This window comes from Stomoxys calcitrans, chromosome 5 (assembly GCF_963082655.1).
Source record: "Stomoxys calcitrans chromosome 5, idStoCalc2.1, whole genome shotgun sequence".
NCBI classification, from domain to species: Eukaryota; Metazoa; Arthropoda; class Insecta; order Diptera; family Muscidae; genus Stomoxys; species Stomoxys calcitrans.
In genome coordinates this window covers 139,389,663-139,413,569 of record NC_081556.1, presented here as the reverse complement: position 1 = coordinate 139,413,569, position 23,907 = coordinate 139,389,663, and the positions used below count along the sequence as shown (strand labels likewise).

General features: G+C 39.8%; 2 protein-coding genes across 4 annotated transcripts; both read left to right on the top strand.

The window, feature by feature from the left end:
• LOC106090789 (cytochrome P450 4p1-like) lies at positions 1-10,029 on the top strand. Of its 3 annotated transcripts, XM_013257091.2 has the most exons (7): positions 1-17; positions 3,076-3,276; positions 3,701-3,782; positions 6,660-6,775; positions 8,754-9,027; positions 9,090-9,622; positions 9,759-10,029. In XM_013257091.2, exons 1-7 carry the CDS (start codon positions 8-10, stop codon positions 9,917-9,919), a joined length of 1,377 nt encoding a protein of 458 aa, XP_013112545.2. In that variant the 5' UTR covers positions 1-7; the 3' UTR covers positions 9,920-10,029. The 3 variants fall into 3 exon arrangements, with proteins under 3 accessions (XP_013112545.2, XP_059226046.1, XP_059226045.1); XM_059370063.1 differs by lacking the exon at positions 1-17 and having other exon boundaries at positions 3,194-3,276; positions 3,685-3,782; XM_059370062.1 differs by lacking the exon at positions 1-17 and having other exon boundaries at positions 3,197-3,276; positions 3,682-3,782.
• A 3,656-nt stretch (positions 10,030-13,685) lies between these two features.
• Positions 13,686-22,043, top strand: LOC106090805 (cytochrome P450 4p1-like). The gene is made up of 7 exons (XM_059369410.1): positions 13,686-13,892; positions 14,276-14,476; positions 17,349-17,430; positions 17,500-17,618; positions 20,920-21,193; positions 21,255-21,787; positions 21,852-22,043. Exons 1-7 carry the CDS (start codon positions 13,700-13,702, stop codon positions 22,010-22,012), a joined length of 1,563 nt encoding a protein of 520 aa, XP_059225393.1. The 5' UTR covers positions 13,686-13,699; the 3' UTR covers positions 22,013-22,043.
• Positions 22,044-23,907: the final 1,864 nt, after the last annotated feature.

Sequence of the window (23,907 nt, the reverse complement as noted above, 5' to 3'; positions counted from 1 at the left end):
GTTATCTATGGATGCAGGTAAGTAAAAACAAGAATTGTCTCATAAATCACATAAATGTTCGATCAACATTTTCTTGTAATTTAAGTCGCTAAATGCCTGAATCTTTCTTTACATATAAAGCCCTATCTCTTATTTTTAACAATCTTAAATCTAAAATTTTTAATTTTCAAATAGAAATACTTATGGAATTAATTTCATAACTTCAACGATATTCCCAATTTTAATAAAGGATTGTTATCTTTAATAGAACACTCTTTCTCTGACCACCGCTACATTAGATTTAGAATAGCACTGCCAGTCCCGAATCCGATGAGCTTCCGGAATAAGTTAAAAACCAACTGGACAAAATTCGGAAGGCTACTCAGAAGAAGGCTTGGGCAAGATAATTTAGATTGTCCAAGCATAGAAGACATTGACGAAAATGTCAACAGGATTACGACTGCACTGGTGGGATCCTTCGAAGGTAGTTTTCCTCTTCGGGAAAGTAAATCAGCCCAAGAAAAACCCTGGATGACCGGGGAGATTCGCAATATTGGGAAAAAGGTCCGCAGACCATTTAGTAGAGCACGTCGTAAAAAAGAGTAAGTTTATTGGGATATGTATTACACACGGCTCAACAAATACAAATGATTACCAGAGAGGCAAAACGTGCCTCCTAGAAGCTTTTCTGCGAACAGGTCGATAGCATTAATGACGCCGCTAAGATAAAAAGTTTCTTTCAAAAACCCATGTCCAAACTGAAACTTTAGTATACGACATGGTAGTGAGAGCAGAGACAACGGAGGAATTGTTGAGGCTTTTGATGAAAACCCATTTTCTACTGGATACGAAGGGCCTCACGGAGATACCGGAATCTTGGAATAATGACGTTGATCGAAGGTTTATAATTACGGAATTTATGGTGAAGGAATCCTTGAGGAGCTTCAAACCATTAAAGTCACCCGGGCCTGATGGAATATTTCCGGCGTTACTACAGAAAGAGGCAGACTATTTGGCGCATCATCTTGCCAATATTTTCACAGCGCGCCTAGGACTTGCATATACTCCGAAACCCTGGAAGGAGGCAAGGTTGGTGTTTATACCCAAGCCCTGCAAGGCAAGTTATGCGACACCAAAGGCCTACAGACCCATAAGCCTTACGTCCTTTTTACTCAAAACCATGAAATGTATTGTGGACACCCTGTTCAAGAGTAGGACATCCAGCGAACTGCTCAAATACAAACAGCATGCCTATATCAAGGGAAAGTCGGTGGAGACTGCCCGAGGTTGTGCATAAAATAGAAGAATCCTTTGATGCCAAAACGTACACCCTGGCGGATCCTATACTTAGACCAGTACCGGGTGGACCCGGTCCTTAGAGACTGGATAAACAGATGGTTAAATTGTGTGTCCCATGGCATAAATATAAGGGAGAAAGTAGCGCCAGGCGCACCACGGGGGTGGGGGGCATTTTAACGTTTTCTCAATAAGACTTCGATATCTGACAAGGTTAATTACTTAGGTGTGATCTTGGAAAGGAAACTGAATTGGAAGTGTCACATTCAGGAGCGTACTGAGAAGACTCACAGATGTTGAGCACTATATAGACAGGCCGTAGGCTCGAAATGGGGCCTGAATCCGAGGATAGTCCACTGGAGGCTATTCTAGATATCCGTCCCATTGACATACAGTTTAAATGTGAGGCAGCCACTGCGGCTATGAGACTGAAAGGCGTTGGGAGAATGAATTGAGGATGAGAGCAGCTCATACCATCGCGGTATAATCAAAGCGACGATATGAAACCTGGAAGGAAGGGAATAGGTTTCCGATCGGATACCTGAGATGAACCTTGAAGTCGAGTGCGACGCACTGCTGCTATCGGCACAGTCTTGTATTGACGGAACCCTAGTATTCCCACCTGGAAGATCATGTTACACGAATGGATCAAAGGGGGTCTACATTGAGAACCCAGGGACTGAGATTTGTTTTAGACTGCCTTACCATAACACGGTCCTGCAGGCGGAGATCTGGGAGATCACGGAATGCGTAAAGTGTTGTGGTGTTAACGCGAGGACGCCGAGTGTGAACATGTTTACCGACATTAAAATTTCCATATGGGCAAAAACAACCAGGACGGTAAGGTAACGAACAGTCTGGCAGTATACGAAGGTAATTAACGCCTTCTCTGAGGATGGCAAAATCCGCATCGATTAGGTTCCGGGCCATAACGGAGTAAGGGGAAATGAAAGGGCGGACGATTTGGCGGTGAAGGCCAGAGGACTTCCGTCAGTAAATTTGGTTAACCCGAAGCCTTTCGGGTCGACGCAGTCCGAGTTAAGGGAGTGGGCGACGAATGCGCATGCAACATTGTGGAACAGTGAAATGGTCGGTAGGACGGCGAAAATCCTATGGGGGGATCCAGATTTAGAGAAGGCGAGGCTATTACTGAAAGGAAGTAAGAAGGAGGTCAATATAGCTATTGGTGTCATAAAGGGACACATAGTACTACGAGCTCACTTATGTAAAATCGATGCTACAAATAGCATGTATAGGGCATGCGAGGAAGGTGATGAGACTTTAGAACATTTCCTTTGTCATTGCCCGGCTTTTGCGTCTAACAGATACCGGCACTTAGGTGGGGACACAATACCACACATGAACCAACTTAGAGGAGTGGTATTGAAAATAATTAAGGAATTTGTAAGTAGCACGGAATTCTTTAAATTAAACTTAAAATTTTCTTTTTAGAGGTTACTTTATAGTTTTTAGAGCGCATTACAAGCCGATTACTGGCTTAGATGTCCATAGTGGCATCGGGCGGATTAATATCTGCACCCTCTTTTTAACCTAACCTTACCGAACCTATCTTTAATAGTAAGATGAAAAGTTTAGCATCTTTTATACTACCATTTAAGATAAAAAGCATTTAATAGCAAGTAAAAAATATTTCATCACATGAAATTTTTACTTAAACAATTTTTTTCTTAAAAAAGGACCAAAACATTTTCAGTGTATGCCATATATTTTAAAGGTCTGAGGCAAAGTAATCTTTTCTTTAAACATCATTCATTAAAATCGGATTTTATTTCATTGTAGAACAAAAATTTGAATATTTTCGTCAAAATGCATCAGCGTTTAAGCGTAATTACGTCCAATATTACCTAAGGACTCCGGTTTTAAACATCATCGATGCCAACGACGCTGAGTTAGTACTAAACGATCCCCGACTACTTTCTAAAGGATTGGGTTACAAGTTCTTGCATCCGTTTATTCAGACGGGCTTGCTGACAAGTGATGGTGAGTTTTAAACTAAAGACATCTGCATGTTATATAGCTCAAAAATAGAGCTAAACTATGAAAGTCCCTCCTGATATATGATCGATCAATCTAGGACTCTCTCTCAAAAGAAGATTCCCTTAACCTTACGGTAGTGATCACAGAAATCTGTCTAGGCACAATGTCCGGCGGCATTAAGTCTAGCATTAAATTCAATGGATCAGATAGTGTCAGCCTCAATGTGCAAGGCCCGACTAAATAGTAGGCGGATTTTTAATGTGCCGTCCACCAGACCACAACATCATATGGGATTGTAGGGTTATTTTTAACAGGTTACATCTGGAAATGTCTTATAACATGTTGATATTTTATTAAGAACAAACTTCTCTTCTGAAGTGTTAAAAGAAACAGCATTTATCATATCAGAAGTTGTATTTCATTTCAGGTGAGAAATGGCGCAGCCGACGTCGTCTACTTTTACCAACATTTAATTATAATATTCTACAACAATTTGTGGATATATTCAAGTAAGTAAAATTTTCTTGTGTCATCTTCATAACTAACTCCACGAGGACGTGGTCGCTTTTCGTTCATCATTTCGTTTACAATATAAAGTAAGATCATGATCCACCTAGTCAGTCAAAGTGTGTTGAATAATAACACACACTTGTTCAACTTTTATAAGTTCATTGCTATCGTATTCTTTGAATAGAAAGCATTGAATATGATCTCGAGGCAGGAGATGTTCGAAAAATCACGAAAAGATTTTAAAGATCAAAATAGAGAAGCGTGTTGATGAAGATACATGGCGTATCAGAAATCATGATCCACCAAGCCAGTCAAAGTGTGTTGAATAATAACACACACTTGCTCAACTTTTATAAGTTCTCTGCTATAGTATTTTTTAAATAGAAAGCATTGAATATGATCCCAAGCTAGAAGATGTTCGAAAAATCACGAAAAGATTTTAAAGATCAAAATAAAAAGCGCAAGCAGACAAACCAAACGAACCGGACTGTCGCTGTACTGTAGGTCAATGCGGACTTAGCATAAAAAGCGCTTGCAGTGTCTTTCAAAGAATGTTCAAGTGCATAACAAAAAGAGAGTTTGGCAATGTTGATGTGCTGTTGTTCTTATGATTAGTTTGCATCGGAGTAGAGTAGGCTTTCTACTCTCTTACTGCACTAGGGAGGGTTAGAGAATTTATTGAGCCCTCTTTCAAAACAAAAGCGTGTTCTACACCATACTCAAAAGTTTTTTGGATATGTAGGGCACCTTAGTCAATTTGACAAAGGAGTTGATGAAGATACATGGCGTATCAGAAATCAAAATCCTCTAAGCCAGTCATAGTGTTTTGTATAATAACACACATTTGCTCAACTGTCATCAGTTCATTGCTATGCTATTCTTTGATTAGAAAGCAATGAATATGATTTCGAGCTACGAGATGTTCGAAAAATCATTAAGAAATGTCGGTAAAAAGTTCAGGACCTACTATTTTGCTTATAGAACTCAGTACCTTTTCAACGGAGTATGTTCTCATTTTCTTTGTCACTATTTGCGTTTTGACAGTTGCTGGGGCAAAAAGTCGAATTCAGAAATAGGCTTATGTCAAGTTAGTGATGGTTTTTCGACTTTTCTCCCGAACAGCTGTCAACGCGCATTATAAAATAAACAAGTAAGAGCGTGCTAAGCTCGGCCGGGCCGAATCTCATATACCCTCACCATGGATCGCATTTGTCGAGTTCTATGCGCGGTATCTTAAGATCCCAGATCGATTTATATGGCAGATATACCAGATTATGAACCGATTTGCGCCATACTTAGCACAGTTATTGGAAGTCATAGCAAAATAACTCATGCAAAATTTCAGCCAAATCGGATGAGAATTGCGCCCTATATTGGCTCAAGAAGTCAAGATCCAAGATCGGTCTTTATGACAGCTATGCCAGACTATTAACCGATTTGAATCATACTTAACACAGTTATTGGAAAAGATACCAAAACACCGCAGTGAGTTATGTTGGGTCCCTCAACATCTTTCTGTAATTTGGCCCAGATCGGTCCAGATTTGGATATAGCTGCCATTTAGATCGATCTCTCGATTTAAGGTCTTGGGCCCATAAAAGGTTAATTTATTGTCTGATTTCGCCAACATTTGGGGCAGTGAGTTGTATTAGGTCCTTCAACCTCTTTCGGAAATTTGACCTAGATCGGTCCAGATTTGGATGAAACTGCAATATGGACCGATCTCTCGATTTAAGGTTTTAGGCCCATAATTGGTGTATTTATTGTCCAATGTCGCCGAAATTTTGGGAAAGCGAGTTGTGTTAGGGCCTTCAACATCCATCTTTAATTTGGCTCAGATCGGTTCAGATTTGAATATAGCTGCCATATAGACCGATATCTCGATGTTAGGTCTTGACCCAATAAAAGGCGCATTTATAATCCGATTTCGTTAATATTTGACACAGTGACTTATGTTATGCTTTTCGACATCCGTGTCATATATGGTTCAAATCGCCCTATATTTGGATATAGCTACCAAAAAGACCAATATTTTGTTTTACAAAACTGAACAATGGCTTGTACTTAGTAGACCACTCAATGTTCGTGACGAATTTGGTCCATATCGGACCATATTTCGATATAGGGCATAAATTATAAATTTTTCACCGGATTATAACGAAAGGTGGTTTACATTACTCGAGGTGGTGGGTATCCAAAGTTCGGCCGGGCCGAATGATAATGGATAAATGTGTTAATACTCCCGGATAATAAAGATAATTACGGATAATCGAAGCAATGAAAAAATTCAAAAATATCTTATCCATCCCGGATAATGGAGGTTCCCGGATAATCGAGATCCGACTGTATACAAGTGTGATAGCAAAAATGATGAATCGTATGTAAATTGACATATAGTGTGATAGTAGCTTAAGCAACAACAACCAACTTCACACAATGTTGCATATCACGGGGGCGTGTTCCTAGCGAATTATTATGATAATACGCTGATCAGTTATGGGGTCTTGCCACAGGGTGACAATAATTAGTGACGAAACAGTTAAAAATACACAGTCCATTGTGAAATCATAGCATTGGGTGGTAATAAATTCATCAAAAAAGAACCTTGAATATCTGTGACAAAGAAAAAATACGAAGGTCCTTGGACTTGAAACCCGGTTTGCTTTTCTTTAGATATTAGAATGCGTTACCGATTTCTTCAGAGTATGTACCACTTTTAATTTCAACATATTGCTCATCTAACACCAAGGGTGTGTTTGGAAAACGTTTACATTGATCATTTTGTTTGCTTGTTCTAACTTATACCTATATATATATATATATATATCTCATTGGAAATTCTTGCTTTAGTTTTAGTTTTTTTTTTTTTGTTTCAGGCAAGAATCTTTAAATTTTGTAGAAACTTTGAACACACATTTCAAATCTGAAGATAACAATGCTGTAATATTGCTGAACAAATTAATGCCTATTTTGACCTTAAACAATATATGTGGTAAGTTAAAAGTAACGTTATATTGAATCATCAAATTTAAAAACCCATCCCATTTGTGGTGAGATACAAAATTAAACATGCTGCAGCTAGATATCCTAAATGTACTAATCAGTAAAACATAATGAAAAACGGATCAATATCATCCCGGTGCATCATAAATAAGTCGAGCTGTATTAGATACCACTGTTCTGTCATAGTTGGGATGGTATCAATCGGCATACAGTTCAGAGAGTTGGCTAAGCTTAAAAGACTTTTCCACCCTGATTTTATACCCTCCACAATACGATGGGGGTAAACGAATTTCGTCATTCTGTTTGTAACACCTAGGAGTATGTATCTAAACCCCATAAACTATATATATTCTTGATCGTCGTCACATTTTAAGTCGATCTAGCCACGTCCGTCTGTCTGTCGAAAGCTCGCTTAATTTCGAAGGAGTAAAGCTAGGCGCTTGAAATTTTGCACAAATACCTTTTATTAGTGTAGGTCGGTTGGGATTGTAAATGGGCCAAACCGGTTCATGTATTGATATAGCTGTCATATAAACCGATCTTGGGTCTTGACTTCTTGAGTCTCTAGAGGGCGCAATTCTCGTCCGATTTGACTGACATTTTGCATGTGGTGTTTTGCTATCACTTTTAACAACTGTGCTATGTATTGTCAAAATCAGTGCATATAGCTGCCATAGACCGATCTTGGATTTTGACTTCTTAAGCTTTTAGAGGGCGCAATTCTCATCCGATTTGTCTATAATTTTGCACGAGGTGTTCTGATATAAATTTTAATAACTGTGTTAAGTATGGTTTAAATCGGTTCATAACCTGGTATAGCTACCATAAAAACCGATCTTGGATCTTGACTTCTTGAGCCGCTAGAGGGCGCAACCTTCATCCGATTTGGCTGAAATTTTGCATGAGGTGTTTTGTTATGTCTTGCAAAAACTGTGCTTAGTATGGCGTAAATCGGTACATAACCTGATATAGCTGCCATATAAACCGATTTTGGGTCTTGATTCCTTCAGCTTTTTGAGGGCGCAATTCTCATCCGATTTGGCTATAATTTTGCACGAGGTGTTCTGATATAACTTTCAATAACTGTGTTAAGTATGGTTTAAATCGCTTTATAACCTGGTATAGCTGCCATATAAACCGATCTTGGATCTTGACTTCTTGAGCCGCTAGAGGGCGCAACCCTCATCCGATTTGGCTGAAATTTTGCATGAGGTGTTTTGTTATGTCTTCCAAAAACTGTGGTTAGTATGGCGTAAATCGGTACATAACCTGATATAGGTGCCATATAAACCGATTTTGGGTCTTGACTTCTTCAGCTTTTTGAGGGCGCAATTCTTATCCGATTTGGCTGCTATTTTGCTAGTGGTGTTCAAATCGGTTGATAACCTGATACAGCTGCCATATAAACGGATCTTCGATCTTTAATTCTTAAGCCTCTAGAGGGCGCAAATCTCATCAGATTTGGCAGAAACTTTGTACAACGAATCCTCCCATGACCTTCAACATACGCTTCCAATATGATCTGAATCGATCTATAGCTTCATACAGCTCCCATATAAACCGATTTCGCGATTTTGCTTCTTGAGCCACTATGGCGCAATTCCTATCCGAATGGACTGATATATTACACAATGACTTTACAATATTCAGCATTCAATTCATTTATGGTTCGAATCGGATTATAACTTAATATAGCTCCAATACTGTAACAGTTCTTCATCATCATTTTTTGTTTGCCAAAAAATAGATACCGCGCAAAGAACTCGACAAATGATATCCGTGGTGGAGGGTATATAAGATTCGGCCCGGCCGAACTTAGCACGCTCTTACTTGTTTTCTCCTTCCGTTGCTTGCAATTTATAAGTATATAAACTCTATAAAAGTTTCATTCCAATAGGAAACTTTGTGGTTTTTGATTTCTACATGTTTTATACAGCACACGTTTATTTCCCTCTGAATCTTTGTAGAAACTGCCATGGGTGTACACCTGGACGATCGTCTGGATTGTAATGAGTATCGTCAACACTTTGCCAAAATTGAAAAGATTTTTTTTGAGCGCACCACTAATCCAATCATGATTTTCGACTTCATTTACTTTAAAACAAGAGCCGGTAAAAATTATTTAAAAACTATGGAAACGTTGCACGCCTTCTCCAGCGGAATTATAGAAAAACGTCGCAAACTACTAAGCGATTTAGAGAAATCTTCAGAAAATTCCAGCATACCAAATGATGAAGACATGTAAATTGAATCGTATTTCCTTTTTTTAAATACTGGATTCAGGTTTTCAAGATATTTTTTAGGCACTACTCCAAACAACGTTACGTCTTGTTGGACAGTCTTTTGAGGGCTGAGAAGGAGGGTTTAATCGATCATGCAGGCATTTGTGAGGAAGTCGATACCTTTGTTATAGCAGGTTCCGATACAACCGCTATAGGCTTGATTTTTGCCTTCATGAACCTTTCCCTTCATCCCGAGGTGCAGCAGAAATGTTATGAAGAAATGCAGGAGCATATTAGCGATGATCTTTCCAACTTGGACATGGCAAACTTGGCGAAACTTCAATATTTCAATTGTGTTTTGAAAGAGTCGCAACGTCTATATCCCACGGCACCATATATATCAAGAGAATGTAGCGAGGATACTGTCTTCAAGGGGAACATTCTATTGCCGAAGGGAACACAGATCAATATACACATCTATGATATACACAGAAGTGCCAAATACTATGAAGAGCCGGAAGTCTTTAAGCCGGAAAGATTTTTACCCGAGCAAAGAAAAAATCACCCAGCGTCTGCCTTTTTCCCCTTCAGTGCAGGACTTAGGAGTTGTATTGGTAAGACCCTGGAAGTAAAAACGTATTTTACAAGTTTTTTTCTTTATTTTTAATTATGTAATATATAATTATAACCGACTTAACCAACTAGAACTAACTTCACTTAATTTGTTCTTTTTTTTTAATTTATTTCCAGGAGAAAAATTTGCCATGCTGGAAATGAAAACTTTAATGGTTTTGGTACTTAAAAACTTTATTTTAGAACCGATCACTTATCCCGACGAAATTCGTTGCTCTATTGGTGTTGCGTTGCGATGTTCTCATGATATAAAAATCAAGCTAAGAAGAAGATATTAGAGGATTTATCATTTTTAAAAATTATCTCCAATTATATCTAACCTTAAAACAATGAAACAAGAATAAATAAAGCAAACGTCTGTCTCTCCCCTTGTCGCCGCAAATATAAATTCTGGCAAGTCTGGAAAGACTGATTGACCTGAAGGTGAGAGGGGGACTGACGCCGGAGAACTTCAGTAGGGCACAACACGCATACCTCAAACGCAGGTCGGTGGAGACGGCCCTTTATGAGGTGGTACAGCAGGTGGCCTTCTTGGATATTGAAGGGGCTTTCAATAATGTGGAGATTGGAGCGATAGTCCCCCGACTGGATCGCACGGGGATTCACCCCTTAATCTACCAATGGACAAATAAAATGCTTTATGGCAGTACTATTAATGCAAACCTGGGAGATTGTGTGGTCAGAAGGCGGGTGACCAGAGGAACGCCCCCGGCAGGGGTGTTCTCACCGATACTGTGGAATCTCGTGATTAATGAAATCCCGATGGGTCGCGGTGGGGACGGCACGAGGAATTTCGCTTATGCGGATGACGTCGTGCTGCTAGTCCGAGGCAAGTTTTTGTCAACGATCAGCGAGATCATGGAAGGGTCACTGAGGAGGTTGTCGCGATGCAAAAATTGCAAATTTTTCCCATGAACATTCCACTAAGAAACAGGGGGGGTGTCGCGATGGGCTACAAGAAATGGGTTGAGGACCAACCCAGGAAAGATGGAGTTGGTGCTCTTTACGCGTAGATATAAGACACCGGAGTTCAGACTCCCATCACCCTGCGGCTGTCGAAGGAAGTGAAGTACCTAGGCATAGTAGGAACACCGAGGAAAGATGCTGTAAGGCACTGTGCGCTTTTTACTCCTGCAGGAGAATGTTCGGTATTAAGTGGGGGTGACTTCCAAGATGATTTATTGGATGTATACGGCCATCATGAGACCATTACTAGCCTATGGAGCACTGGTATGGTGGGACGTCATAGGGAAGAGGACGCTTGCTAAGGAGTTAGAGAAAATCTAGAAATTGGTATGCATCGGGATCACAGGGGCGCTGAGATCCGCACCGCAGGCAGGCCTGGAGGCGATGTTGGATATGCAGCCAATTGGGGCCTATATTTGGAACTGCGCCGCCAAGGTCGCGCTTAGGCTGAGAGAGCTCAGCATGCTGAAGGAGGATAGTTGCGACCACAGTTCGATTCTGGGTGTTATGGATACGGAGGGTAGACAGGAGGATCTCTGACTATCTGGCACCAGTGCCGACTGGAGTGAGGACATTCGCGATTCGTTTTCCTGAGAGGGACGAATGGAGTGTGAAGGATGAGACCTCGATCTACACAGATGGCTCCAAGTTGCAGTCAGGGTCTGGAATGGGGGGTCTACTCTGATGCAATCAAAATCAGTATGTCTCTGAGACTGCCGGACGAGTGTACGGTATTTCGGGCAGAGGTCTGCGCCATTGCAGTAGCCGCAAGAGAAATTCTGGCAAGGGGCTTACCGCCCTCGAAACTCAGAACTTATGTGCACAGTATGGCGGTGCTCAAGGCCTTGGGGTCGAGATGCGTTGCGGACTGTTTGGAATCCCTGGATAGACTCCGGGCTCACGATGTGACGCTGACATGAGTTCCTAGGCATGAGGGGATTCCAGAAAATGAGAGAACGGTCGAGTGCGCCAGGAGGGGTTCGTCTGCGTCGTGCGGACCAGTCTTCGGTCTTGCCTACGTGCCATTTGTCGAGCTACTGAACACAGTAGATGGGATGGCCAGGGAGGCGTCGGCGTCGAGGTGGGACTAGGTAGATGGTTGTCGGACTGCGAGGACGCTATGGCCGGTCATCAACCAGAGGAGGACGAGGGAGTTGCTGGCTTTCGATAAGAGGTCGATGAGTAATTTGACAGGGGTCATAACCGGACACTGTGCCATAGGCCGCATGGCGTCGCGCATTGGTTTACCGCACAATGACTTCTGTAGGAGTTGCCTCGATGAGGATGAGGAGGAGACTATTGAGCACTAGCTGTGTTCCTGTCCGAATCTGCACAGAGGTAGGCTCTCCTTTCTGGGGAGTCGTTTCTTCTGTGATCTGGGTAAACTTGCAAACGTACCTCTGGTATCTCTCCTGAGGTTTGTTGAGGGAACAGGATGGTTCCGACAGGGGGGTGCCACGGGCTCCGGCGTAGATAGGTCCATGCTTGCGTAAGGGCGGTCGGTTCTTCACCCCCCGCTAGGGTTTCTCTAGTACAAGGTCTCACATTTTCTCTTTTTTTTCTTCGCTTTCTCTCTCTCTAGGGTCCCATAATGGGCCACCGAGTGAACTCACTAATAATATATATCGATGCTATCGATACTACGGTTAGTTTCTAGCTCGTTGGATTTCGTTCGGGATCGGATTGCTAATTTTTTCAATTTTGCAAATTTGTCGATCCGGATAACTGGGAGAACCACATGGGCTGGAACTTTGAGCTCCGATTTGGGTGGTGTTCATTGTTACTACAGAAAGCTTAGCTGAAAGCTACCGGTACCTTCCAAAGGTTTCGGACTGTGGAAAGCTTCGTGTGTATGCGGAGTAGCGCAAATACAGCCGCAGGCAGTCAGCGATTTCTAGAAGACAGTCTGAGTGAGGGGTCTGGTGGCACTGACTCTTACTGAAGTACTGAGTGCCAATGATAATCGAATTGACAAGGCGAGTAGTGGCGCCTTTAAATAACTAATGGCCCACATCAGCGTCCGTTTCTCGGTTAGGGGCGCAAATACAGCCGTGTGCAGTCAGCGATTTCTAGGGGAGAGTTTAAGTGAAGGGTCTGGTGGCACTGATTCTTACTGAAATATTGAGTGCCAATGATACTGGCGCCTTCAAATAACCAAAGGCCAACATCAGCGCCTGTTTTCAGGTTAGGGGCGGTTGAAGGCGAGCATCGCATCTTGGAGCAAGCGGCTCGCGACATCGAGGGATGCATGTACGATTCTATATAACCCATGTGGTTGGGGCGCTGGGCAAGTAACCGGCAACCGGTTACTTGTTGGATATCACAACAAAACACGTCGTGCAAAATTTCGTTCCAATCGGATAAGAATTGCGCACTATAGAGGCTCAAGAAGTCAAGACCCAAGATCGGATTATATGGCAGCTATATCAAAACATGGACCGATATGGCCCATTTACAATACCAACCGACCTACACTAATAAGAAGTATTTGGGCAAAATTTCAAGCGGCTAGCTTTACTCCTTCGGAAATTAGCGTGCTTTCGTCAGACAGACGGACGGACATGGCTAGATCGACATAAAATGTCACGACGATCAAGAATATATATACTTTATGGGGTCTCAGACGAATATTTCGAGTAGTTACAAACAGAATGACGAAATTAGTATACCCCCCATCTTATGGTGGAGGGTATAAAAATGGAGAAAGTTGGGAACCACAACTTTGAGATAGTCAGTAACTTTATTTACCTCGGCATTTTGGTGACCGAAACGAATGACACAAGGTTTGAGATAAAGCGAAGAATAAAACTGGCAAACAAGGCCACCTCTCGACAGAAGAAGATTACATTATACAAGATACTGATACTCCTAGTGGTAGAGTTTGCTTTACAATCTGTGAAAATTTCTTTTTCTAATATATGTCATCATTTCTTTACTTTAGTAAATTTTAATTTTCTTCCAAAGGGCCCTTAGCAGCTATGCCATGCAAAGTACGCTACTGTTAAGTGTAATCAGTCGCCAACGATCTGTTGTGCACAATAAATAGTACAATGAGTCTAACCTCTACAACTAGTTCACTATAAACATTTGCAATGTTTGTTACACTCGTATCTGCAATTGCATTATTTTGTTGCGTTTGGTGGCTAAGACAACTGCAACGAAACTATTTTTACGCCTCATTATCGCGAAGAATTAAAACAATCGATGGAACACCCATAGAGAATGTGGCCCCTGAAGTAGGCGGTATTTTTGGCAGTAATTTTGATATGCTTTCCATGAATATGGGTAAGAAAAGAATTGTCTTGTGGCACACCATTAAAAAAAATTTAACTTTGGAACTCTACGTAGAATAAGATGCCCGACTATATTATCAAATTATTGGGTAGTCCAAAAAGTAATTGTGGATTTTTCATATAGTCGGCGTTGACAAATTTTTTCACAGCTTGTGACTCTGTAATTGCATTCTTTCTTCTGTCAGTTATCAGCTGTTACTTTTAGCTTGCTTTAGAAAAAATGTGTAAAAAAGTATATTTAATTAAAGTTCATTCTAAGTTTTATTAAAAATGCATTTACTTTCTTTTAAAAAATCCGCAATTACTTTTTGGGCAACCCAATAGTTAATTATTTTAATTTCAAAACTAATGTTCACCTTTTCTTTCTTCTTTCAGAACAACTCTATAACTATTCGCTTGACTATGCTTCCAAATACAAACGAAGTTATATACAATATTTTGTAATGACTCCAGTTTTTAACATCATCGATGCCAAAGATGCTGAATTGGCTCTAAACGATACTCGTCTGCTGTCGAAATCTTTTGTATACAGCTTTTTGCATCCATTTTTAAAAACGGGTCTTTTAACAAGCTCTGGTAAAAGAAATGTTCATCCTTTTAGAGAAAACCAGTAAGGAAGGGCAAAAGTCGGGCGGTGCCGACTGTATAATACCCTACACCTACCCTATAAGTACAATGTGGGACCTATATCCAATTCTGAACCAATTTTGATGGACCTAGGCGAGCAAATATGTTCAAACTGTAAAAACTACGGTTGACAAATGACAACATTATGGCAAATTACTCAAAATCTGATATATGGGAGCTATATCTAATTCTGAACCGATTTCGAGCAAGCTTCTCTGATAATGTGGTAGTGGTCGAGGAAAGCGTTGTGCAAAATTTTGGCAAGATTGTTTAAACAATGCGCTTGCAGTGCCTCTTGGGGTGAAAATCTGGCGATATACATATATGAGAGCTATATCTAAATCTGGGCCGACTTCTATGAAATTCACCAGTAATATTGAGAGTCCTAAGAAAATCCTTCCTGCATAATTTCGACAGAATCGGATGACATATAACCACTTATTTGCAATATTTATCAAAATCGGACGAACATATATATGAGAGCTTTATCTAAATCTGAACCGATTTCGAGCAAACTGCTCAGATACTGCGGTAGTTGTCGAGGAAAGCGTTTTGCAAAAATTTGGCAAGATGGATCAATAAATGCGCTTGCAGTGCCTCTTGGGGTGAAAATCTGGCGATATACATATATGACAGCTATATCTAAATCTGGGCCGATTTCTATGAAATGCACCAGTAATATTGAAAGTCATAAGAAAATCCTTCTTGTAAAATTTCGACAGATTCGGATAACAAATGATGACTTTTTTGTAATATTTCCCAAAATCGGACGAACATATATATGAGAGCTTTATCTAAATCTGAACCGATTTCCCTGAAATTCACCAGTAATATTGCGAGTCAAGAGAAAATCCCTCCTGCAGAATTTCGAAATGAGAAAATCGGTTAACAAAAGACCACTTTTTTTCAATATTACTGCAAATCGGACGAACATATACATGGGAGCAATATCTAAATCTGAACCGATTTTGACCAAACTCTATGTACATTGTGGTAGTCGTTGAGTAAAGCGTTGTGCAATATTTTGGCAAGATTGGTCAATAAATGTGCTTGCAGTGGCTCTAGGAGTGAAAATCGGGCGATATACATTTGAGAGCTATATCTAAATCTGGAACGATTTCCATGAAATTCACCAGTAATGTCGAGAGTCGTAAAAAAATCCTTCCTGTCAAATATCGAGAGAATCGGTTAGCAAATGACCATTTTATTGCATTATTACTGAAAATCGGACGAACTGGAAATAGCTCCCATATATATGTTATATATGGGAGCTATTTCCAGAGCATCTAGAGGGCGCAATTCTTATCCGATTTGGCTGAGATTTTGCACGTAGTGTTTTGGTATCACTTTCAGCAACTGTGCTGAATACGGTTGAAATCGGTCTATAACCTGATATAGTTGCCATGTGAACCGATCTTGGATCTTGACTTCTTGAGCCAATAGAGGAAGCAATTCTCATCCGATTTGCCTAAAATTTTGCACGAAGTCTTTTGTTTTGACTTCCAACAAATGTGTTAAGTATGGTTTAAATCGGTACATAACCCGATATAGCTGCCATACACATCGATCTTGGATCTTGAATTCTCGAACCACTAGAGGGAGCAATTCTCATCCGATTTGGCTAAAATTTTGCATAAAATGTTTTGTTATGACTTTCATCTATTGTGCTAAGTATGATATAAATCGATACATAACCTGATATAGCTGCCATATAAATCGATCTTGGATTTTGACTTACTGAGCCACTAGAGTGCGCAATTCTTATCCGATTTGACTGAAATTTTGTACGAAGTTGTTTGTTATGATATCCAATAACTGTGCTAAGTATGGTTTAAATCGATTCATAACCTGATATAGCTGCCATATAAACCGATCTGGGATCTTGACTTCTTAAGCCTCTCGAGGGCACAATTCTTATGCGATATGGTCTTAATCGATCTATAGCCTGATACAGCTCCCATATAAACCGATCTCCCGATTATGATTCTTGAGCCACTAGAGGGCACAATTCTTATCCGTATGGACTGAAATACTTGACCAATGACTTCTACTATGGTCTTCAACATTCAATTCACTTATGGTCCGAATCGAACTATAACTTGATATAGCTCCAATAGCATAACAATTCATATTCATTATTCTTGGTTTGCTCTAAAAGAGATAACGCCCAAAGAACTCGGCAAATGCGATCTATGGTGGAGGGTATAAAAGATTCGGTCCGGCCGAACTTTTACTTGTTAATGATATAACATTGGGTTTCCCTCTATAATATGGGACAAAATTGTACTAATTGTTTTATCGTCAGTAAAATGAGTATTTAGATTGAGAATCTAAACACAAATATCTTGGCAAATTATAAAATAAGAGATATTCGAAACTACGGCGGGTAACGGGTAAGCACTTCCCAACAGCGCCTGTGTTTTATTCTGTTGTTGTTGTAGCCACATTTGTTCTTTTAGGCGAGTAAGTTCGTTCCGCTTAATACGACCGATCGCCGCGGGAACATGATAGCCATTGGCCAATAACTGGCCTTGTCGTATTGAGCATCATAAGCACTCAGTATTTACGCAAGAGCCGGTGGCTTCTAATAGGCTCCACGCCTTCTTGGAAAGTTGAGGATCTATTATACTACCATTCAAGATTTCCTTAATTTTAAGTAAAAAATATTTCACCAAAGGAAATTTGTCCTTAAAATGCTAAGAAGTTTGACAACTTTAACTACAGTTTGAATTATCTCAAACCCTTTTTTCGGGGTGACAAAAAGCTTCTTTAAGATTAACTACAATTTGCAATTTACATGTTTCTCTTTTCATGTTTTTAGGTAAAAAATGGCACAATCGCCGACGATTGTTAACACCAACTTTTCATTTCAATATTCTTCTGCAATTTATGGAAGTTTTCAAGTATACCTCAACTCATGATTTATATTTTATATTGATTTTTATTCCTTAATCATTTATTTCTTGCTCTAGACGTGAATCTATGGCTTTTGTGGAGCTATTGAACGGCAGGTTACAAACGGTTTCGGACTGCAAGGCAACAATATCCTTGAGTGAATTAATTCCTCGTTTCACTCTTAATAACATTTGTGGTAAGGGAAGTCAAATACTTTATTCAAAAAATTTGTAAACAACCTTGCCAATTAAAAAAAAAAATAATCTTAAGAAAATTTACAAAATTTCCTATAAAAATGAAATTTCGGAAAAATTTCCCAAAAGTGTTGAAAACAATTCCAATTTGGCAGTTTTGAAAAAAATTGTGCATAAAAAATATTAATCTACATTTTCCATGGATATGAAATTTTATCAAAGTTCCTAGTAGAATGAAATTTTGCCAAAATTTCCTAAAGAACTAACAATTTGATAAAATTTTCCATTGCAAAAAAATTTTGACAAATTTCCGGAAAAAAATTATATATTTGCCAAAATATCACATAAAAATGCAAATTTCCCCCGGCACGGGATAGCTTTGAGCACCACACAGGCTGGAACTTTGAGGTCCGACCTGTATGGTTGCGGATAGTGGAATGCTCCATTCGGAGTAGCTGCAATTGCAGTCGCGGACAATCAGCAGTATCGAGCGGAAAGTCTCAGTGAGAGGCCGAGCGGCACCGGTTCTTGCCCTAATACTAAGTGCCTATGATGCTCGATATGACAAGGAGGTTTATTGACGCGTTGTAATAACCAATGGCTAACCTGTTCCCGCAGCGATCGGTCCTTTGGACCGGAACCAGCTTGCTCACCTACAGGAGCTTGACGCCACCTCCACATGAAAATATGGCTGCAAACGAATTTCTACCTTATATTTTAAAACTTAGTTTTCACAGGAAACTTTGTCGAAATAATTCTCTTTTTTCACAAACTGTTTTGAGCTTACATTTGGATGATTTTTCGCCATGGTGATGAATGTCGTAAATAAATCTCCCTAGTTGAGGAATTCTTTATCTTACATATAAAAATCAATTTGTGTTTGTTTGTAGATTTGTTTGTTTATTTGTATGTTTGTGTGTTCCTTATGGACTCAGAAACGGCTGAACCGATTTTCTTGAAATTTTCACAGAAGGTGCATAATGATCCCGTGGTGAAAATTGGGTACTACATTTTTTGATATCTGAAGGGGGCGGACCCTCCCCCTTACCCTAACGCCAGATCTCGGAGATGGGTGGTGTGAGGGTCTCATATAGTACCCTAAAAATAAAAATTTGGTATCCAAATTTGGGATGGGGCACCTAGGGGGGCTGCCCGACCCTAAAACCTACCAAACATATATTTAGACCAATCACGACAATATGGGACTCAAATGAAAGGTATTTGGGATAAGAAAACGTATCTGACATCCAATAGTCGGACCAAGTGCTAGGGGGACCACCCGAAGCCCCAAAACACCCCTAAATCGGATATATTTACCGACCATGGCAATATGGGACTCAAATGAAAGGTATTTGCGAGTAGAATACGAATCTGAAATCCAAATGTGGGACCACGTTTCTGAGGGTCCACCCCTTCCCCAAAACAACCCCCAAACTGGCCTTATTTACTGACCGTGGGAATATGGGGCTTAAATAAACGGTATTTGAATGCAGAATACGAATCTGATATCCAAATATGGGACCAAGTGTTTGGGAGGCCGCCTCTCACCAAAAACATCCGCCAAAGGGGACAAATTTACGACCATAGCAATATGGGGCTCAAATGAAAGGTCTTTGGAAGTAAATCACGAATTTGATATCAATATTCGGGAAAAGTGTCTATGGGGCCACGCCACCCCCACAACACCACCCAAATAGTAAGTATTTTCTGACTATTCCAATATGAGGCTCAAATAAGAGGATTTTTAAAGTGGAACACGAATCCGATATATACTTTCAAGGCGAACTCACTGAGTGGCCGCCCATCCCCCAAAACACCCCCCAAGCCGGTCATGTTTACCGACTATGGAAATATGGGGCTCAAATTAAAGGTATTTCGGAGTACACCACGTATCTGATATCAACATTAGTGGCCAACTATCTTGCGGACGTCCCACCACCATAACAACCCCCAATTAGGACGTATTTGCTCACCAAGACAATTTGGGTCTTAAAGAGAGTGGAACTAAATATTCATAGTTTTTAGGGCCAATACTCCAAACCGGACATATTTGCTGACTTTTGCAATAAGGAGCTTAAATGAGATTAGAAAACGAATTTGATATCGAATTTTAAGGGGAAATGGCAGTATGGTGTTCAAATAAATGATATATAGATATATGAGAATAGAGCATGTTGCTGATATATTTTCAGGGCTTAGAATTTGGGGGACCACCCCACTCCCCAAAACACCCCTAAATCGGGCATATTTACCGACCATGACAATGTGGGGCTTAAATGAAAGGTATTGGGGGGTAGAGCAAAAATTGATACCTATTTTCGGGACCAATTTTCAGGGGGTCTAAGCCATTCCCAAAATACCCCATAAACAGCAAATTTTTAGGGACCATCGCAATACGGGGCTCAAATAAAGATATTTGGAAGTAGAATACGAATTTGATATCCAAATGTAGGACCATGTATTTAGGGCATCAACCCTTCCCAAAACACCGCCAAAGGGAAAAAATTTTTCGTCCATGCCACTATGTGTCTCAAATGAAAGTTATTTGAGATAAGAAAACGAATTTGATAACCTATTTTGGGGCCATGTGTTTGGGGGGCGCCTCATCCTGTAAACTCTTCTTAAGTCAATGGCAATATGGGGTTTAAATAAAAGGTATTTGAGAGATGCTGATATTTGTTCAGAGCCAAGTATCGGGGGGACCACCTCTCCCCCTAAAACACCACTAAATCAGACATCATCAGAATATCGGGCTGAAATAAAGTATTTTAAGAATTGAGTACACCTTACATCCAAACTTTAATTCGTAGACCAATAAAGATCATATGGGATTCCGATAAAGGCACTTATATTGTTAAACTGTTAGTCAAGCGATATACTATTTTCGTAGCATGGTATTTCACTAAAAGATCTTTAATTGTCGAAAATAAATATTTTGTTCCATATAAAGTAAAAGAAGGCGCAGCGGAGCAGGCCCGGATCAGCTAGTAGAACGTATAAAGAACTCCTTTATGTTCCTATGAAACGAAATTTCGACAAAATATCCTTAAAAAAGAATTTTTTGACAAAATTATCTATGTAATGAAATTTTAACAAAAGAGTTACAAAGAAATGAATTTTCGACAAAATTTCAGTTTTATAAAAAAATTTTTTATGACATTTTGTAAAAGTCTCATTTTTTTAAGAAATGTAGTAAACATTGTACATTTATAGCAAATTTAGTAAAAATTTAATTTTTTAAGGAAAATTTTCTTCAAATTTAGTTTTTACAGGAAATTTTGTCAAATAATACTCTCTTTTCAGAAACTGCTTTGGGCGTGCATTTGGATGATCTTTCGGATGGTGATGAATATCGCAAACAAATCTCCCAAGTTGAGGAATTCTTTATAGAACGCATAAAGAACCCCTTAATGTCGTTTGATTTCATTTATCATCATTTCGGCCCGGGAAAGCATTATGTGAAATCCATGAAGAAACTTCATGCATTTTCCGAAGGCATCATTGAAAAACGACGAAAAGTTTTGGGAGATCTGTTGCAGTTTCAAGAGTTCAATAAAATCGAAGAAGATGAAAAAAAGTTCGTAAAAAAATTATTGATCTTAATCGAAATTCTAATGTCTTAATTTTACACCTCACAGCATCTATCGCAAGCAACGTTATGCCATGTTAGATAGCCTGCTGAGGGCCGAGCGAGAGGGCCTTATAGATCATGCGGGTATTTGTGAAGAAGTTGATACTTTTATGTTCGAAGCCTTCGATACGACTTCTATGAATTTGATTTTTGTTCTAATGTGTCTAGCCAACTATGCAGATATGCAGAAAAAATGCTATCAAGAAATTCAAGAGCATGTCGGTGATGATCTGTCAAAGCTGGATATGCAACAATTGGCAAGTCTTAAATATCTTGAATACTTTTTAAAGGAGACACAACGTTTGTATCCTTCGGTGCCAGCAATAAGTCGTCAATGTTCTGAGGATATTGTGTTTGATGAAAAAATTCTACTGCCAAAGGGTACTTTTGTGTCCATATACATACGTGATATACATAGAAATCCCAAGTATTATGAAGAGCCTGAGATCTTTAAGCCCGAAAGATTTTTTCCACAACAAGTGGAACATAGACATCCTTTTGCCTTTATACCCTTCAGCGCTGGCCAAAGGAATTGTATTGGTGAGACTTTGACAAATTGTTAGCATTATTGGTAGCCCTAATGGATGGTTTTCTCTAATTTCAGGCCAAAAATTTGCCATGCTAGAGATGAAAACTTTGCTGGTCTATGTGCTGAAGAAATTTATATTGGAACCCATCACTAAACCTGAGTCACTACGTTTTTCCTCGGGACTTTTATTGCGTACCTCTACAAATGTACAAATTCAACTAAAGCCTAGAAATTAGTAGAGCTTAATAAACAATGGATTATGTCTAATGTTGCACTGTGGAATGTGGAAAACATGCAAGGGAAGGCAAAAGTTGGGCGGTTGCGGAGCAGGCGAAATACTTCTACCTAGTCCTCAATTCGAAATACGGAAGAAAGAAGACGTAAGGGGCTGAACGACCTCCAGTCTCACAAGTGGAATGTTCGGTACGAAGTGGGGGGTTAACCGGAAGATGACTTACTAGATGTGTACTCGTATGGCAATTATGAAATCATTGCTGACGTATAGAGCGGTGGTGGAAAGCCTTGATGGGAAAACTTGAACCAGGGAGTTCGAAAACAGAGAAAAGACTGAACTGCGTCGGAATAACGGCAGTTTCAAGACCCACACCGTAGGCGGGCTTGAAAGCGATGGTGGATATACGACCTACTGAAGTCGCCTAAGTTTGACTTAGGCTGAGACAGCTTGGCATGATGAGGGGAGAGTTATGATAAAAGAGGATGGATACAGCCACTTTTTATACCATAGACCATAGGATGGGGGTATACTAATTTCGTGATTCTGTTTGTAACACATCGAAATATGCGTCTAAGATCCAATAAAGTATATACATTCTTGATTGTCATGACATTTTAAGTCCATCTAGCCATGTCCGTCTGTCGAAAGCACGCAAACTTTCGAAGGAGTAAAGTTAGCGACTTGAAATTTTGTACAAATATTTTTTATTAGTGTAGGTCAGATTATAAATGGGCCAAATCGGTTCATGTTTCGATATAGCTGCCATATAAATCGATCTTGTGTCTTGACTTCTTGAGCCTCTAGAGGGGGCAATCCTCGTCCGATTTGACTAAAAAATGCACTAAGTGTTTTTCATATGATTTCCAACATTTGCGCTAAGTAGGGTATAAATCGATCGATATTCTGATATAGCTGTCGTATAAACCGATCTGGGGTCTTGATTACTTGAGCCTCTAGAGGGCGCAATTCCTATCTGATTTGGCTGAAATTATGCACGACGTATTTTGTCATGACTTCCAATAACTGTGCTAAGTATGGTTCCAATAGGTTCATAACCTGGTATAGCTGCCATATAAGCCTATCTTGGTTTTTCAATTCTACAGCTTTTAGAGGGCGCAATTCTTATTCGATTTGGCTAAAATTTTGCATGAGATGTTTTGATATGACTTCCAACTATTGTGCTAAATATGGTTCCAATCGGTTCATAACCTGGTATGGCTGCCATGTTAACCGATATTGAATCTTGAATTCTTGGGCCACAAGAGGGCGCAATTCTTATCCGATTTCGCTGAAATTTTGCACGACGTGTTTTGTTATGACTTCCAATAACAGTGCTAAGTACGGTTCATAACCTGGTATAGCTGCCGCATAAACCGATCTGGGATCTTGACTTCTTGAGCCTCTAGAGGCCGTAATTCTTATCCGATTTGGCAGAAATTTTGTACAACGGTTTCTCCCATACGTGTCCAATATGGTCGAAATCGATCTATAGCTTGATACAACTTCCATATAAACCGATCCCCCGACTTTGCTTCTTGAGCCCCTACAAGGCTCAATTTTTATCCGAATAAATTGAAATATTATAAAATGATATCAGCATTCAACTGATTTATGGTCCGAATCGCCTAACTTTACTTGAGTATGAACAACTGAAAATGGTCTCGGAAAATCGGCAGATTGGTCTTAAGACTAAAAATAAGCAGATCTCTTTATATGACAGCTATATCAAAATAAAGTCCGATATGGACCATATTAGGTTCGGACATCGGTAGGCAAAGTACAACTCACCGGTCGCAATTCTTATCCGATTTGGCTGAAATTTTGCACGTGATGTTTTCGTATCACTTCCAATAACTGTGCTAAGTATGGTTCCAATCGGTTCATATCCTGATATAG